Source organism: Falco cherrug, chromosome 10 (assembly GCF_023634085.1).
Source record: "Falco cherrug isolate bFalChe1 chromosome 10, bFalChe1.pri, whole genome shotgun sequence".
NCBI lineage: Eukaryota > Metazoa > Chordata > Aves > Falconiformes > Falconidae > Falco > Falco cherrug.
In genome coordinates this window covers 13,900,480-13,919,317 of record NC_073706.1, presented here as the reverse complement: position 1 = coordinate 13,919,317, position 18,838 = coordinate 13,900,480, and the positions used below count along the sequence as shown (strand labels likewise).

Here is an 18,838-nt window from a genome sequence, read left to right as displayed (position 1 = left end):
TTTAACCAAAACCTTTAATCTTTTTTTTTTTTTAAGAACTGAAGTTAATTAATAGTTTCCAAAGTGTGTTTTTTTTATGGTTTAAATTAATGATCAACTGGAATATTTGTTGTGTTTGTTCACTTTTAGGAGCAGCAAGAGGCAGCCCGAGCTGCACCAAATGTAAACAGTGCTCCTTCTCTAGATGTTTTTAGCAGTATGTTGAAGGATACAACAAGTCAACATCGAGCCCATCTTTTTGACCTGAACTGCAAAATCTGTACAGGTATCTACAGTGATGATTGCGTGCAATGTAAAAGAATGGTTATGTGAAGAGTGTTGTTTGTTTATTTGTTTTTCTCCAAATTATTTCATTGTTAAATAGTAATCAAAAGCTTTTGAAATAAATTTATAGGTCAGATTTCAGCATCCGAAGATGAAACACAACCTAAGAAGATAAAGTCAGCGACTCCTGTTAAAAAGGTGGAGTCAAAATCCAAACCAGAAGTTCAGCCAAAGTATGAAAGTTCTGCACCAACCCCAACAGCAGAGCCTGCCAAAGAGGCTGTCTCTGAAAATGCAATGGAAATCGAAGCTGGACCGGTAGCAGAAACGGTTTCTCCATCAGCTGTAGAAAGAACTTATGTTCCTACAACCCAGGGCCATAACAACACAGATTCTTCTGTATCTGAAGAGGCTTCTGCTTTTCCTGCCTCTTGTGCTGGCGCAGTTGTCACAACCGTAACAGTTTCTGGCAGAGACCCTCGAACAGCGATGAGCAGCTCCTCCGGTACTGCGATGCCAGCCCTGCGTTCTGGCCCTGCGCCTGACAAAGTTTCCGCAGGGGAAACAAAACAGACTTCAAAACCAGTTATGACTGTCCCCAAATCAATACTAACAAAACCGTCATCCTCACCAGATCCAAGATACTTAGCAGTTCATCATTCACCCAATATCAAGTGCGTATACTTAATAGTAAGCCAAGCTACCAGGTCTTCAATGTGGTTGTCTTCAAAGTCCCATATCCCGTTCCCCTGCCCCCCTCCCCTTTAAAAGGCATGTTCAACTTTAAAGTTCAGGTTGCCTGGTTCAGATTTTTAATTTACCTTCTCTAGTTGATACAGTTTTCAGAGCATCAAGTGCATGTTGACAGCAAAGATTCTACAATGTGTTTCAGCAGATAAATAAAGCTTGAAGGCATTACGCAGACTTAGAAGTCTGCCGTGTATGTTAATATATAGAAAGCAATCATATGTGAGAGATGGTTTAAAGGCATTTCCAGTTTTTCATCCTGTATTAAAAAATGATTACATCTGAATTTTTGAATTAAAATTAACCAATGATCAGCTTGAAAGGAAGTGGATTTTCTTCATATTCTGCATATTCTGGATGTATGCAACAGTAAAAATAAATATTGCAGAGTATGCCCTTATACAACTGCAGTTAAAAAGATTTTTGTTCATAGCAAATTCTTTTACTTCACAGTCTCTTTCAGATGCGTAGTGTTGACTCAATGAGAAATACATGAATCAGGTTAGTTTGTTACAAGAGTCAGGATCACAACAGTCACAGTACTAAGCTAATTTTATAGGAGTCATATCTTCTGGCATCTTTTTGCCTGGCTGCAGCTATCAGTTCATTTTCTCTTACTCCTTCCTTGCTTTTTTCACTAACACCAGGGTAATGGAAAATATTAACAAAGCATTTAGTAAAAATTCTCTTATTCTTTTTAAAGACAGTGTTTGATCGGTTGAGGAGGGAAGGAAAGAAAAGAAAAGGGGCCATTCTCATTTGCATTCTGTAACCTTTCTGTTTTGGCTTTGTTTTGCAGTGTTGCAGAGCCACGCTCGCCTCAAGACAGCGATACTTCCCTCTTTCTGTCTCGCCTCAACACCATTTGGAAAGGATTTATTAACATGCAAAGTGTGGCCAAATTTGTCACTAAAGCATATCCTGTCTCTGGGTGCTTTGACTATCTTAGTGAGGTTAGCACAGACATGTTTTATGTGTTTGGAATACATCTATACTGCAATTCCTGTTGCTAGGAAGGCTGGGGTCACTATATATCTATCTATATATCTATTTATATGTGTATGTGTAAATGTAGCAGTGGTAAACAGCATCCTTTTAGTAATAGGAAAAGTATCTCAAGAAAAAAAAAACTTTAAAAAATTCCTTACAAATTTGTGAAGTATTTTCATGTCTTTAAACATGTTTATACATACGTTAGGATCTGACATAGACTAATAGCTTTATTTCAGCCTCATTGTTTGAAAAGTTTTAGAGCTAGTATTTTAAAGTATAGATGTTCTTTTCTCAAACTAGATGGGTCACTGATGTGATCTATTCCAAAATTTTCTTTGGTCATTTTTGAAAAATAGCATTCTTTTAACTAATTAAAAAAAAAAAAAAGTTGGATGTTATTATTATGGGAGGGTGTACATTCAGATAATGAGACAGTATAAAAGTTTGCACTAAGAAAAGTAGGATTTTCTTTTTTCTCTGAAATGCATTTTATGTAACTGTTAGGAAGTTTCAAACACAAATGAGTGTTTTAGGGCTTTTATTAGTAGGGTTGGTGGTTTTCTCTGATACTGCTTTTGCTAAAATGAATTTCACTCTCCTCCACAACAGGAAGCTCACTAGAACTCATGTGACTTATAGTCACGCATGCAGTATTTCCTGAGAAACTGAAAACGTGGGGAAAATCTGTGTTTCAAATAGCAGCTTCCCTATAAAAACAAAGGCAGTAATGGGCGTACGGATCTGTTTGCTCTCCTGGTCTAGGAGTGCCTTTTCTGTGTCAGGTATACTGTTAGCCTTTTGGTAGCATGCCATAATTAAACACCTTGAAATTCACAAGTAGGCTGTCTGAAATTAGAAAAGTATATATGAAAGTTTAGTCTTACTTAGTCTAGACTAAAACCATTAGTCTATTTTGATTTTTCTCACACTACCATGTAATGCTTCTTGTTTAGGATTTACCAGACACAATTCATATTGGTGGGAGGATCTCACCGAAGACAGTCTGGGATTATGTTGGCAAACTCAAATCTTCGCTTTCTAAGGTATTCACTTAAAATCCTTTGCAAAACCCAGAAGAAAAATACACCGATATAAAATGACGACTTCCTCTATAGTATAAATTAGTAAACAGCAAATCTTGACATAGATCACACCTGGAAAACTACCAACACCACTTGCTCCTTTGAAAATTTTGATTTATTGAATAAACATGTTTATTGAGCTGCAGATCCTCTTGATCTCTCTTGCACAGTAGTTAAATATTCATACTATTTATTCATTTTTAATGATTGAACATAAATAATCTTGTTTATTCACCGTTGAAGATTTAAGTTCAAATTTTAAAGAAAAGAAACTTGGCCATTTAATATATGTAATGTTTTAGTATCAAAACCACTCCAGAAGTGGAAAAAATTATGCACAGTATACAGTTATAATTATGAAACTAAGAATTTTCTATTTCTTTCATATTAATTGGCGCTTCAAGATGTTTAGTTTGATGTAAGATACAAAAGTAATTTGTATTTCTGAAAATGACAAACCTAATTCTGCTTTAGTATTACAACTTCAGTATTACAACAACAGTACTCCCTTAAAGCTAGAGTATTGCCTTGAAAACATAGTTGGAGTGATAAATATACAATTTATTTTTACCCCTGGAATTTGCCCTATACCATTTTATTTGCTGGTATGTTGCAGGTTGAATTTTTCCACTTTGCTTTTGTATTACAGGAATTGTGTTTGATTCGTTTCCATCCAGCAACAGAAGAAGAAGAAGTCGCCTATATCTCTCTCTACTCCTATTTTAGCAGTCGTGGTCGTTTTGGTGTTGTAGCTAATAACAACAGACATGTCAAGGATCTCTACCTGATCCCCCTGAGTACTAAGGACCCCATTCCTTCCAAACTCTTGCCCTTTGAGGGACCAGGTAAGCACAAAACAGGGGAGGCTAAATGCTAGGTAAAATCAGAAAACAAAAATCAATCTGACACAAGTTGTTGTTGAATGTTTAATGGGAGCATTATTAAATTTTTTTTAATCTAAGAACAATTTTAAAGTATGTAAACTGGGAAAAACTGGAAATCCAACTCTGTTCAAGATAAAATTGTCTGAAATTTACATAGCCTTTCCAACAAGATGCTTGTATGCTATTAGGAGGATGAGTTTACCTGTAAAATCAAGTATGTGAAACAGCCACTATATTGGAAAAACAAACAAAAACCCAAACAAAACCAACACCCCCGCCTCTCCCCTTATCTTCAGCAACCCATAAATCCACAAAACCTAGGCCCTTGCAAGCCATTCACTGTCGCTTAAATCAAGCAGGAAACTTAGCCCACAGAGGAGTCAAGAAATCTATGAAGACAAAGGTAATATTTATAGTTGTTTCACTACATTGTCTCATGCTGTACGTGCAACATGGTGCACAAGGTGTTTGAAATGTTTTGTTCTAGCTGGAGCAAACTCTAGCCAAGTTGCTGACTTCTGAACATTGGCTTGTTGTGGGGGAAAGGGATCCACATTCCTTAGGGTGAGTAGGTGGCAGACAGTAGTTGGTATAGGCAGGTTAAATTTTAATCTTCTATTTTTAGATAAAATTACCAGTAGTAATGTTTGGCTTGAATTCGCTCCATGTTTGTGCATAGCACGTGCTGACAGAAGAACTGAGAATGAATTCAGCCATGGAACACCCTTCTGCTACAAAATTTGAAGTCATCCTCATCTGAGGATGGAGGAAGTGCATATGCTTAGTTGCCAAATAATTATCTAGGGTTTTATATAAAATAACAGAATGAGAAGCTGAAGAACTGCAGGTTGCAATGAAGGTAATACTTCATTATCATAGCAATGGTTTGCGAAATACTGCACGGTAGGTATGAAACAGCAGACACGCAAGGAGCTGACCTTTCTGAGAAGCTGGCTGTTCTCTATTCAAATACAAGTTTAGGACTAAACTCAATAAAGCATTCTCAGAGCTTACATGCAGGAGCAACAGTGCCTGGAACAGGTTTTCACGTGTTAATGGCTTCAACAACAACAAATTTGTTGTAAATGGGTATTTGGTTAAGTCAAAAAGTACCTCATTAGTTAAATGCTCTCACTTTCTCCCTTCCTCCATGAGATTGCAAAGGGCATTTGCTCTGCATCCTCAGGCAAGATTTTTCTCATACACCAAGGCTGTCTTGTCACTTGGAACAGTGCACAGTCTAGGGCATTGGTTTTAGGCTGTAGCTAAAAAGGCGGGATAATTGCTATCTAAATTACAGCAATATAGCTATAATTGTTGAATCACAGCACCTCATAGTCTTTTAGCTTTACTGAATTCTTGAAAGGTAGGCAAAAACTGTCATTCCCATGTTGTAGCCAAGAAGTGAGAACGCTAAGCATAGAACACTTTTGGCACAGGGATGGTAGGCAGAGAGTCTTAACTCATGGACTGGTTTTTCCAGCCAGAACAAAAGAAATTCCCTACTTTCTGGACACTAACAGAAGAATGGGATGAGCCATTGAGTCAGCTGTAAATGTCTGCAGTCTTTTGCTGGGCTAGTAAATAACCTGCACAAGGGAGGCACTTACCTAATGGTTGCCTACTTGGATTCCTGTGGAAATACCAGCTTTCCTTTTTCAGACTAAACTCTTACCTTAGATTGGAGATTGTCAAATGTCAGTCTGGTTTTGCCGAGTATCACGGGCAAAAGGTTTTCAAAACTGGAGGGACCAGCTCAGTATAAATACAGGTGTCATCTGCAGGTGGTGGTCATGGAGGCAAATTTTATGAGTCAGGCTTTCAAATTGAAATACGTAATTGGAGGCAAAGTGGATTAAAGGATAGCAATAGCAACAAGGTTTCAAAGGAAGAGAGGCAATATGGTGTAACAGTTTCATAGAAGACACAGACTTTTGCCATCAATTCACACTTCTTGGAAACTTCTGGAGCAGCCCTTACCTCATGGTTGTGCAAAGTTGTGTTCATATTCTAAAACCCGATTCTGTATGGGGGGGGCAAGCAAAAAAATCAGGTAAGCGGTTTTTCTGCTTTTTTGTATGTATTAAAACCACAGCACAATGTAATCCATACTTTTTAATGACATCTGATGGAATTTACCGCTTTTTCTTTCTTTCACAATCAATAAAAATATTTTATGGAAAGTGGTCATTGTCTCCTTAAATTTAATCGTGTATCTTCAAGTAGAGTTTAGCAAGGACTCAAAAAGCATTATGCTTTATGTAGCTGAAGATGATTTGATAAGTATGACTGGAGGGGGGAGGAGGGAGAGTCAATAAAACCCTGCCACTCCAGAAACTGTAGTTAGAAGATATTCCAGGAGTATCAGCCAGTTCCATCAGGCTCGTACGGATTGTGAATTTCTCCTGTTCTCTGATGGACTGGATTTGGAACACAACTGAGGACTTCTGAACTGCACTAGTACCTAGAAGATCTGCAAAAAACTTTGACATGGGTGATTTAAAACCAGGGGGAAATGGAAGGTTATCCACATTTATACTTAATTCATCAGACATTTATTACCAGATTTTGTGTATCAGTGGGCTCTTCTGCACTGTCTTTTTGCGATGGTTTACTGTATGTGAATTTACTTGTCTGTTTCACATACACAAATGTTATTTAGCACTTCTATCTGTAGATCTCAAAGCACTTTGTAAAAAATAGTGTAATCAGACTTAATTACCAATAGAAAGTGATTTATTGAGGGATTCAGTGGCAACGTTGGCAACATAACAAGTATCTTGCACAGTTAAATGAATAAAACAGCCATATATCAACAAAGGATTCCACAAATGTTGATACAGCCTTTTGGTAGTTTACAGTAGGAAGTGTGGTTTTAAAGTATGAAGGCATGAAACCTTCTCATGCTGTTTAGAATGCTTTTAAAAATTGCAAAAAATGGAACCAAATTGTAACTGTACTCTGAATGGAGTTACATGTTTTCATCTCGGCAGATAATCATTATGAAAAGTGGCAGTAGTAGAAGAACGTGGCACTAAAACCTTATTTTCTATGCCAGCCAATTCCATTCTGCAAGCGTACCTTAGTGTGAAGCAGTGTCACGATGCTGGAGGTGATCTATATCCCTAAATTAAGGGTGCACAAATTTGATGACGGGCGTCAGTTGCTCTCATGATTAATTGGGACAAATGATACTGATAAAGTATCTTGCATTGTTTTCAGCGGTTTAAAAATGTTCACCATGGGTACACTTAATCCATTCCCGTGGTTTTATCATTGATATACAGAAATTAGGCATAGACTTAACAGTACAGGTAACTTCTTGCCAGCTGATGATGATAGGGAAAGATATGGCCATTATATCTATAAATACATTTTTTTCATTAAATCACTTTTACTGTATTAAAGGGTAAGAAAAACAAGTATTCATCCAATACGAATGTTTAGTATATCCTGTTAGAATGGCTTTAGTTACAGGATGTAACTCAATAAAACCAACATGTGGACTTCAAATATGTAATAGGATAATAATTTTATAAAAAATTTAACACTGAAAGCTAACAACACTGTCAACACAGCTTGCAGCATTTTTTAAATGCTTGCTTGTGAAAGACACTCATTGAACAACAGTTGGAGACCGCAGCCAACGTTTTTGTTATTACCTAAAATTAGGCACTTAACCTGTTGATGGCTATTGAAATAGAAAGGGACTGACCTTTGAAATGCTTCTCTAGCTGTATGTTTCCACGCAAAAGAAGCATTTAGTATTTGATCACCTTAAACTGAGTGAATGTAGAAGTCAGGTTAAACGTAACTAATATTTGTGTGAAATTGCAGTATCAAAATGTGACATTTGAATGGCTTCATGATGACTAAATTCTAAAAACATTAAATTATAACTAACGTTATTAACTTAGTGCTGGCATTTATTGTCTTAAAGGTGTATTAAAATTTTACCCTGTTTTAATTGGTGACTTGATCTCTGTTTCTTGCAGGGATTCAAAACTCATTTTTCAGTAATTGCTGTTTATTAGATAGTCTGTCTGATGGATTTTTGAAACCTGTTTATTTCAGTTATTTAGTGTTTGAGATTCATTGTGACTAACTGCATAAATCACAATCTCTGCATAAAAGTCTGTAACCAGAACATTAACAGCAGAACAGCAAATGCCTACGAGGAGTTTTTGGATGAACACCAGTTTGTGAGATACTCTGCACTGGTCAACACAGACCAGACATAGAGTTGTTATATACCAATAAAGAAAAAATATAAAGCAAATTCACACACAGTGAACCGTTTCTAACTAATGAGTCTATGCTGACTGTAAGTTGTGAATGTGGTTTTTTCCCAGTTAAGTTGTCTTCCTGGTCTTATATATCAATATAATTTCATTTAAAGTACTAAATTATTCTGAGCCGAACTGTTAGGATTGCTTGTAGGCTGTGGGTGTAAATGAGTATTTTGTTAAGTATTTATGTGGTCCTTTCTGAGTAACCTTCCATTCACTGCTGTTCAGTTCCTGTCCTGCCTGCTTTCGTTGTACAGCTCGGCATCCCTGCCCCCCTTAAGGGGCATATTTGTGTGTGTGCTGAATTATTAGTAAATCTTAGTTCTGGTATTCTGGTAATAGAGATGGTTAATTTTCTTGATGTGTTTATATTCTAGGGTTTTTTCTAAATACGAAAGAAAGTGGTGAACAACACTTACTAACACAAAAATCTTGTACCTAGAAAAAAAAAAAAAAGCTTTTTGGCGCTGAAGTGTAGATGTACAAACAGGAAATAATATGTAGTACAAAATGAAAAACAAAAGATTGATTAAAACAGCATGTCTAACACCTTTTCAACCACAGAACTGTGTAGAACTTGAGCACTGAACTAAATTTTGGCTCTAGAATGCGTTCTACAGAATATTGTTTTGCAAAAACTTTCACTCAAATTTAATTATTCTTGTTTCTCAACATAATTACAATGAGATTTCCTATCAGGAATGGCTCTCAAGCAAATATTTTAGATTGGCCTCAAATTTTCATTAAAATGTTGTCTGGTCTTTTGAAAAGACTATTGCTAGGGAGTAACCAGACTTTGCTGGTTTGTTCATTATGTGATTAAAACAGTTTCGCTGTACTATTACCAGTTTGGATCAGAAAGCCACAGAGTTTTAGAGGAGTGGTTTTTCCCTCAGTTGTCTATAGAGATTTCATAAAACCTTGAAGTTAACTTTTTTAATTTGAAAAAATTACCGTCTTTGTCTTATTATCTGTAGTTCATTTTGTGGAAAATAAGGTTTCTATGTGATAAGATTTGAGTGCAAGAAGTGGAAGCGTCAGTCATTTAAAGGGACATTCTGTGAACAAAACTTAATGCTTAATGAAATATATAGCGAGTATTGAAGAGAAATAGTGATTTGAAAACATAAAGCAGCTATGGTTTTGTGTGTTATTTAGCAAACTGAAAATAATTCCTGCAGTATAGGCTTATATTGAACAAGAAATCTTGACTGACATGACTCTAATGCTTGGGCTTTCCCTTGACATCGATTCCTTCCCATTTTTATCTTGTACTTAAGTAGGTTCTAATTGAGTTGAGCTTAAGCGGTGAGAGGGAAGGTATCTTCTCACTGACACAACTTCACATTTAACCTAAAAATACACTAAACTGTTTTTACTTATTTCTTGGTGTGAAGTTAGCAACCAAAGAACTTGAGAAGAGGTCAGATTTATTAAATGTGAACATAAATTTGGGAAACCAGCCGATGTAATTTTCTCATTAAATGGTAAATTTAAAAATCCCCTTAACACTTCACATTGTTTCAGCAAAGTAGTGTAGCTGTGAATGTGGAATGTGGTTTGCTAATGGAATATACCTGCAGCTGTGGGTTTGGGGTTGTTTGGTATCAAAGTTTTCAGTGGTAATAATTAGATATTTTAAAATTGTTCCTTAATGAGCAGTTGGTTTGGTTTAATAAGAACAAGGAAAATATCTGTATATAAACCCCTTACTTACAGGATCATTAATAGAAGGGAGAACATAGGTCGCAGTCCTTGCCTTACCGTTTAACCACAGTGAATAGTTTCTGTTACTTTACAGACTGCCTTGTGTTTCCATATTGCTGCATCCCCGCTGGCTGCAAATAATAACTAATGGCACACATGCGGGAAAGACAGCGGGCCTCAAATGAGGACCTTTTAAAAGTCATTAAATCCAGAAGTTTAAAAACCCCTTTCATTGTACAGATCTTTTACAGTTGCCACCAACTATATGTTAAAGGATTTATTCCCTGGCCGTCATTCTGGACACTTTTATCTTCCACAAGTGCCAGTGCTAACAGTGCATGTAAGAAGAAACACAGTAACATGAAACAGACCTACAGACCTTTGCATCTTCCCTCTTTATCAGAAACTTTGCCATCCTTTTCGGATATACTTCGCCAAGGATTCAAGCCTGAAGCTTTTACAGAGGAGTAATCCTGCTCACAATGGTTTTGACTTCTAGGAAGGCCCTACAACATTGAAATAAATCCTGCAACAGAGGGTTTAAAGTCACCTTGCACCTTGCCCAACCAACTTTTCTTACAGAGAAAGCAAACACACCCGGCGTCCCTTTACCCCACACGCGAAACTCGTGTCTGCTTAAGCTCTCCTTTGCTTGGTTGTATATATGTTGGCAGTTTCCCTGCCTCTATCCCATTTTAATATAACATCTAGCAGGAAAAAAAACACCAAACAGGGAGTGGGTTACAAGCTTTAATACTGTTTCCAAACACAGTTTGTTTGAGGTTATCTTTTTAGCATTACTGGAATTTGTTTAACTTAAGACGAAGTATTTATAGATGGGTGCAAATGCCAATGTAGTCTTTTATTGCTGATTATAACAGAAATACAGTTATGAAGTTTAGCCCAGTTTTTCTCACTTTTCAGTATTTCTTTGTATACAGCATATTTGCAAACTATTTAAAAGTAAGCATATGGTTGGTTTTTTTTCAGGGGGAGAGGTAGGGGTGTGTGTTTGAACAACAACAAAAATGATGTAACAGTACAAAAAAATATAAAACCGTTCTTTGGTTTTGAACATTTAGAGACACTGTTGCTGTAATCTTTTATTAAAAATATTAAGGAAGGAATTAAAACATGGATTTCCTTATATACAAATTTATATAAAAAGTAAATAAATATGGATCTGTGTGCTTATGGACTAATGAAAATTGCCAACAGGTGATTGAATGGAATTTAGAAAAACTGTCATCTTTATGACTTTTGTAGATGCCACTATATAAAATAGTAAGTTTCTACTGAAAGCATAATTAATAATTAGTTTTTACATGTATGATCTTTGTGTTCTTTTTCAGGTCTTGAGTCATCTCGGCCAAATTTAATTCTTGGGTTGGTTATCTGTCAGAAAGGGAAGCGTCTTGCCAGTGGAATTGAAACAGAAAAGATTGAGGAAAAACGAAGCAGAATTCAAGCACATGAGGAAACCGAAACGTCACTGTTCTCTAAAGGGCCACTAGCTGCTTTGCAAGAGAAGAAAACTCCAAAATACACTCTTTATTCAGGGGATTCAGCTGTAAGTACAACACCACCAGGATCTCCTCCACCTCCACCCCCGCTTCCCATTCCCGACACCTCAGCAGTTACACCTTCAGTATTAAAAATACTGTCCTCAATTAAAAGTGGAACTACAACTACTGTACCACCACCAGTTTCAACTGCTGCTTCTGCAAGTGTTACTGTGACGCATTCTTCATCCTCAAAAACTGCCACACCTCTCGAACACATCCTGCAGACGCTTTTTGGAAAAAAGAAAACTTTTGAGCCTCTTGCTAAGGATTCTGAAACTGTCCAGTCTTCAAATCAGGAAGGTCAAGCTGCTGCTGACGGAGGAGTGTCAGCGGTTCCTTTGCTAGATCCCATTGTGCAGCAGTTTGGACAGATGTCAAAAGACAGAGCTATAGAAGAGGAGGAGGATGACAGGCCGTATGATCCTGAAGAAGAATATGGTCCAGAGAAAGCTTTTGAAATGCAGACCAGTGAAAGTGAAAAACATTATAATGTGGAAAGACCATCTAATACAGCAGAACTAGAGGATGAGGCCTATGATCCAGAAGATGAAACTATCTTGGAAGAAGCAAAAGTTACTGTTGATGATTTACCTAACAAAATGTATACAGACACTAAAAACAATTCTTCAGAAACACCTGCTTCATATGTGCCTGATTTATCTGCATCCTCATCCTTGGTAGAACAGCAGAAAATGTTGGAAGAATTAAACAAACAAATAGAAGAACAGAAAAGACAACTAGAGGAACAAGAAGAAGCCCTCAGACAACAAAGAGCAGCTGTTGGCGTTTCAATGGCTCATTTTTCAGTGTCTGATGCTTTAATGTCACCACCACCAAAATCTTCCCTACTAAAGACTGAACTATTCCATCAGGACCAGCAAGCTACACAGAAAGTAGACTTACCTTCATCTTTAAATCAGCAAGCACAAGTTTTAAACCAGGGCTGTGACCCAAGGCAGAATAGAGATCCTCGGCAAGCTAGAAGAATGGCAACAGAGACTAATGACAATGTTGATGCTCGAATGAAACCACAGGTGGTACAGAATGAGATAACCACAAGAGAAATGACTCCAGCAAGTTTTCCAAATGCTTTGCAGACTTCTCTTGGTAAGGAAGATAAGACTTTAATTTCTGCTACTCAGCCTGGTTTTAGTGGTGAAAATTGGGTTTCAAGTGAAAAGGCTTCTGCGGTGTCCCAGATAGAGGCATCTAATAGCAAATTTGAAAACACTGTTCAAGTTAATTTGGAAAATGTGACTCAAACAGCTTCTGGAGAACCTTCTACATCCAAACCTTTACGTAAAGTCTTGCTTCCAACACCTCCAAGTACATCTTTTCAGCCTAATTTCTCTACATCAAACGACAGTCAGTCTTTGCAAGATATGCATCAAGTGTCATGGTCAAATGAGTCAAAAGAAGTAATGGGAAGGGATTCTTTTGCAAATACCATGTTTACTTCTCAGGAGAAGGCAGCTGGTCACTTTGAATCAGAGAGGGGTCTTTCATCAGTGCAATATGACGAACAAATAAATCCTCAGTCTCATCAATTTGTAGAACAAACTGAATCTCCATCAGTTCCGAGTGAGGGCGGACCTTCCCAACAGCACTTTGAAGAAAACCGAGCTGGACCTCCAATTTCTCTGTCTGGGCAGAAGGGAGCGCCTCCACCACCACTGATGCTCAATGCACCTGGAGGACCTCACGGACCTAATTTTAGAGGACCAGCACCACAGTTCTCTGAAGAGCATGGCTTTCCAAATAATGATGGGCAAAGAGGACCTTCATCTGGAAGATTTGGAGGTCAAAAGGGTCCCATTCCTTCCTTATTTTCTACCCAGCATGGACCACCGTCCCTTTTTGGTGATAATAGGGGCCCTGCCCCTTCTTATCATGGTGTTCCAAGAGGAATGTCACCATCTCAGTTTGAAGATCGTAGGGAACCTCACATGGAACAAAGGGAATTCTCAGATGCCCAATATAATGAAATGATTAGGCCTCCAGGACAGTTTGAAGGACCAGAACCACCTCAGTTTATGGGAAACAGAGGACCTTCGCCTTTTCCTTTTGGAGGTCAAAGACGACCCCCGCCTGCTCAATTTAAAGGACAGAGAGGAGGCCCTCAGTTTGGAGGGCCAAGAGGTCCAGCCCCGAGTCATTTTGGGGGACCAAGAGGGCCTCACCCAAATCAGTTTGAAGGGCAGAGAGGTCCAGCTCCAAATCACGTACCTGGTCCAAGAGGACTTTTGCCACAGCCATTTGAAGAACGGAGAGGGAGTCCACCACCCAGATTTGCCAACCAAAGAGGCCCAGCACCCCTTCAGTTTGGAGGGCCAAGAGGAGCTACACCTGCAGTGTTTCCCGAAGAAAATGAACCTTCCGCTTCGAGATTTCATTTCCAAGGTCAGCCTCCACAAGGTATGAAGCCAACCCCAAGACCCCTCCTGGACCTTCCAAGCCATCCACCAGCCCACAGAAAAGAGATGTGGGAGGAAGCTGGACCATCTGCATCTCTTCCCAATATTTCTGGACAAGGATCTGAGTCGGAAGGACAGTGGTCAGCATCTGACTTCCGAGAAGGCAAAAATCCTGAATTTAGAGGCCAAGCATTTGAAGGGAGACAGAGGGAGAGATATGAGGGAGGAAATAAAGACAAGGTTTTAGATCAGCCAGAGCCTCAGCAAGCAGACAATCGACAAAGCAGACCCTTCGAGGAGAGACGAAGGGATCGAGAACATGGCAGACCTTGGGAAAGAGACCGTGGCAGAAACTGGAATAGAGACAGGGACTGGGAGAGACACAGAGACAAGGAATGGGATAAAAACAGAGACAGAAACCAAAACAAAGACAGAGAGAAGGATTCAGAGCGGTCTAAAGAATGGGAAAGAAACAGAGACCGAGAGCGAGCAAGAACCAGAGACAGAGAATCCTACAGAAGGCGTGACAGAGATCGATCAAGGAGCAGAGACCGAGATCGTGACAGAGAGAAAGACAGGGACCGGGATCGCAGCAGGGAAAAAGAAAGAGATCGAGAGAGAGATCGTGATCGTGAGAGAGAAAGAGGAAAAGATCGCAAAGACCGGAGTAAGAGTAGGGAAACTGGTAAAGAGATGAAGCCAGAAACTCCGAAGGAAACTCCGAAACCAACAGAAACAGAGGCTTCATCTTCCACTACTCAGTCATAGAAATATGACTGATACCCCATTTCCCATAAACAGTGTACTTACAACACAGCAAGGACTGATGCAGCATCTTCTGTATATACTGTATATTCTCACCTTTACAAAAAAATGCTGTTGTAAAACTAGCCTTATGAAACGTACTGACAAATTAGCAATTTTTGAACAACTGTGAATGAAAATAAGCAAATAGGTAAAAGGCAAGAACATACTGGACTTTCACTTGCTGCATTTTGTGCATAATGTTTTTCTTATAAAAATTCACAGCGTTATCTGTACTGAAATTTTGTTTTTCTACTTGCATCTTTATCTTAAAATTTCCATTTACAATACAGAAATGGAAAAAGTCTAAGAAGAGCATATTGCTTTTTAAGATTATAAAGTTATGTTTTCCAGTAACTTGAATTGTAATTTTATAAGAGAATTTAATCCAGACCTTAGGAGCCATACCTTTACATCTCATTTACGTGATATTTGGTGTCAAAGTTGTTCCTGCAGCACACGCTTTCAAAAAAAGGAATCCAATGTTGCTGTCTTGTTTATTTTACAACGGAAGGGTCATGTGTATTTAGGAAAAGGCTGCAGAAGAACAGTGTTAATTATTTGTGACTGATGGAGGATTTGAAAATGGAATGTTATAAGCTTAAAGTGCACTATCTTCCTCTTTTTATACAGTTATTTTGTGTTTTGGAATCCATCTGTTAGGCGTACAGCAAAGAAACAAGTCATACTTAGGTTTTTTTCATGAGGCTGAGGGTTTTTTAATATTGCATTTTTACAAATCTGTAATTAAAAAACATACAAGAGTAGCACCTTTATAACCAGCAAGACTTACAAAAACATCAGACGTTTATTTGAAAAAGGCTAAGACTACAAATGAATTGGTATACCAAAGGAAAGAAGAGTAAGTTGGTTAAATACGCCACTAAATCTGTTACTTCAATTGAACTGATTTAGTGGAGCATGTTTCTGGTTTTCTTCTGTTCTTGCAGAATTTTGCCACAGACTGAAGAAAAGTTCTCATTTTATTATACTTTTCATTCTATAAGTATTTTTGCTCCTGAAAAAAAAAAAAAGTGTCACTGTTTTTTTGTTAGACCCTACTTAGGCTGGTAGTGTATATAAAACTCTCCACCGAAAAAGGTGTAACTGCGTTAAGCTTGAAGAGAAGAGTGGTGGTATTTCATGTTGTGACTCAAGAGGGAAGTTTTTCACTGTGAAGTACATCACATCGCTACTATTCACATATTCTTCCAAGCTCATAATTCTAAAGTATGAAACAATCCCCCAGTAATTTATTTGACCGTGTAAATTAACAGTTGGGTAAATATTTTGATATTTTTATAAAATAGTTTTGGAAATGTAAAATTAGATTCCTATAAACATTGCATCTTGAAGACTACATTGCAAGTAGCGTGTACGCCACGTATCTCACTACGGATTTCACAGTTCATATTGGTGCATCTTTGAAGTCCTTCTACATCGAGGATCTGCTGGCTGAAAAGATCATCTGTATTCTGAACCTGTAGGCAAGATGTTAACATGCAGAGGGGTGGTATTAAATGCAAACATCTACTATGGTGTAAGATTTTTTTTTTAATGAGATGTTTCTAATTTAAAGACATACATAAAAGTATGCAAAAAGTTAAGTGTGTTTGTTTAGGTTTACTTGATAGAAATTTCTGTAAATTGTATTTTATATGGCAAAATATATCACTGTACATTAAAATATGGGACTTCACAGGTTTTTGTTACTGTAAGTAGAATAAACATCTACAGAGAACTGTTGTCCATTTCTTAAATCTGTGTTTATTATTTTCTAAAGATTGCTACTTCTCGACAAATGGCAAGAGACTTGGCACGCAGGTTTCATTTCCTCATTGTTTAACAAAAGATGTTTTGCAGGACATCACTACCAGCTGGTGTTTAAGTGTAGGCATTCCAAAAAGCATATGTAATTCTGTGCTTCTGATTTTTCTCTCAGTTCTAAAACATCCCCTGATTTATTCTGAAGGGTTTTTTTTTTAATTTGAATTAGGAGGTTTGTAATGTGTAGATTTTTACACCAAAAAATCTGAAGAAAGAATATTAATTAATTCAGGTCAGCTTTGAGCTTAAGAAAAACTCAGTTCACACCATTTATTAATTCCTTGGCTTTACATTGTTACATAAGAGCTCTGTGGCTTTTGGCACAGGTCAGTTTGGGGAATCTGTTAACGATTCAGGAACAGTAAATGCCTCCTCCCACAGATGTAGTGGCAAAAAAAAATCAACCGCATACAGACAAATGCAAATGGAATTTTTTTTTAACCACAGCTTTATATAGTTTATAATGAACCAGACTTGGATTTTGCAGCAAGGGTCCTGTATTCTGCGCTGCAGCAGATGCTGAAAGCTAGACGGAAAACAACAATTTCACTCAATTTGCAGAAACTAAAAATGGTGCTGAGCTGTTACCATGTGTTGAAAGAAAAATATTTCACTGGCTTTGCTCTAGCTTTCCATTAATGTGAAACAACTTACTTTTTTGAGCTTTTAACTATGTTTGTACTATGCTAAATTAACTTCCCAAAGAGTATTTTGCTAAATTTTTATGAAAAAGCCCCTGAATGTCTAGAACAATATAAGCAGAGAGATGATTGAATCTATAAAAGACTGTAATAGTCTGAGTTTATGCATTCTGGAGGAGAGCATGCAGAAGGATCAGAGGAGGAAAGTGTTTTATTAAGTCCAGTGTGCACAAAACTACTTTTAAAAATTCTGCTTTTGTTTCTAGAGGAAAAGTCACTGGTGCAATGTTCAGGCTGAATAGTGAATGCTGTACCACTTATCTAAAGTTGCCCCTGGTATCATTCCTCCTCCTGGGGGTGAACGTCTGTGCATGCCACCCTGACTGAACGTGTCTGTCATTAAAGAAAGCAGTAAACAGATATTTTTTTTTTAACCTCAAGGGAAGTTAAAGCCTTCATAAAGCATAGGAAGCGGCGGGCGGGGGGGGAGGTATGTTAGTCTGTTTATGAGCTGGAGTAGCGGTGTTGTGCCTTTTGCACTCCGGCTTGTTTGCAGAATATGCCTCTGTGACGGGCTGGGGGTTTAAAGCTGAAAGAGACCTAACAGGGTCTGAGCAGGGGGTCGGCCCCGGGGGCTGCACAGAGCCCCGGTCCCAGGGCACCAGCCCAGGCAGCCGGCGCTTTAAGGGGCTCTGGGTGACCCTCCTGCCCAGCGCGGGGGTCGCGCAGCACAGGGCGCCGCGGTGCTGCGGTGCGGTTGCCCCGGCGCAGGGCGCAGCGCCACGTGCCGAGCGCCCAGCCCCGAGCGGCGGGGACCGTTGTCCCGCACCCGCCCAGCACCGCACGGGCGCTCGCCGCAAGGCGCGGCGCGTTTCCCCCGCTCGCAACTTCCCGGCCGGGCCCAGCGGCAGGTGAGGGGCCGGCGCCTCGGGACAGGGGGGCAGCGCCGCGGGGCACGGCCACCGGGGCTCGGAGGGGGCCTGCGGGGCCATCCCGTCCCACCGCGGGCCGGCGCAGGGCCCCTTCCCGCACAGCCGGCCGCTCCCCGCCCCGCTCAGGGGGCCCGGGCCCGCAGCCCCCGCCCGCTTTGCGCCGCCCCGCGGCGGACCCGGCCCTGCGCTCCCCGCCGGCGGGGGGGGGGAACGGGACACGGGGCCACCGGCCCCGCCGCGCCTGTCTATGCGGGGAGGCAGCGCCGTGGGCTTGGTCTGCAACCGGCCCCGGTTCCTGGCAACGGCCATGGCGGGACCCAGGGGGGCTCCGCTGTCCCCTCCGCCTCCCCCCGCCCTCGGCAGGGCCGGCTCCTCACGGGCAGGGCCGGCTCCTCACGGGCAGGGCCGGCTCCTCACGGGCAGGGCCGGCTCCTCACGGGCAGGGCCGGCTCCTCACGGGCAGGGCCGGCTCCTCACGGGCAGGGCCCCGCAGCTGTGCCCCCCGGCAGGGCCCCCGGGCGGGGTGCGGGCCGAGCCCCAGGCGCGGGCGGCCCGCGCGGGCGGCCGTTGGCGGTTGGCGGCGGGACGGGCCCGGGCGTTGCGGCGGGCTGAGGCGGGGCGGGCTAAGGCGCAGCGGCCTCCCCGGGCCGGCGGCTTCCCCGGGCCGCCCGCGACCCCCGGCGACTCCC

General features: G+C 40.2%; 2 protein-coding genes across 2 annotated transcripts in view; one reads left to right on the top strand and one right to left on the bottom strand.

Annotated features, from left to right (window-relative positions):
* DIDO1 (death inducer-obliterator 1) overlaps window positions 1–16,495 on the top strand; it is a 55,369-nt gene extending 38,874 nt beyond the window's left edge. Inside the window, exons 12-17 of the mRNA XM_055722104.1 lie at window positions 130–265; window positions 395–938; window positions 1,811–1,964; window positions 2,958–3,047; window positions 3,736–3,931; window positions 11,319–16,495. Coding sequence (XP_055578079.1) covers window positions 130–265; window positions 395–938; window positions 1,811–1,964; window positions 2,958–3,047; window positions 3,736–3,931; window positions 11,319–14,713 — 4,515 coding nt within the window. The 3' untranslated portion in view covers window positions 14,714–16,495. The remainder of the gene's footprint in view (window positions 1–129; window positions 266–394; window positions 939–1,810; window positions 1,965–2,957; window positions 3,048–3,735; window positions 3,932–11,318) is intronic.
* OGFR (opioid growth factor receptor) overlaps window positions 1–18,838 on the bottom strand; it is a 102,044-nt gene that overhangs the window by 23,116 nt on the left and 60,090 nt on the right. The window lies entirely within an intron of this gene.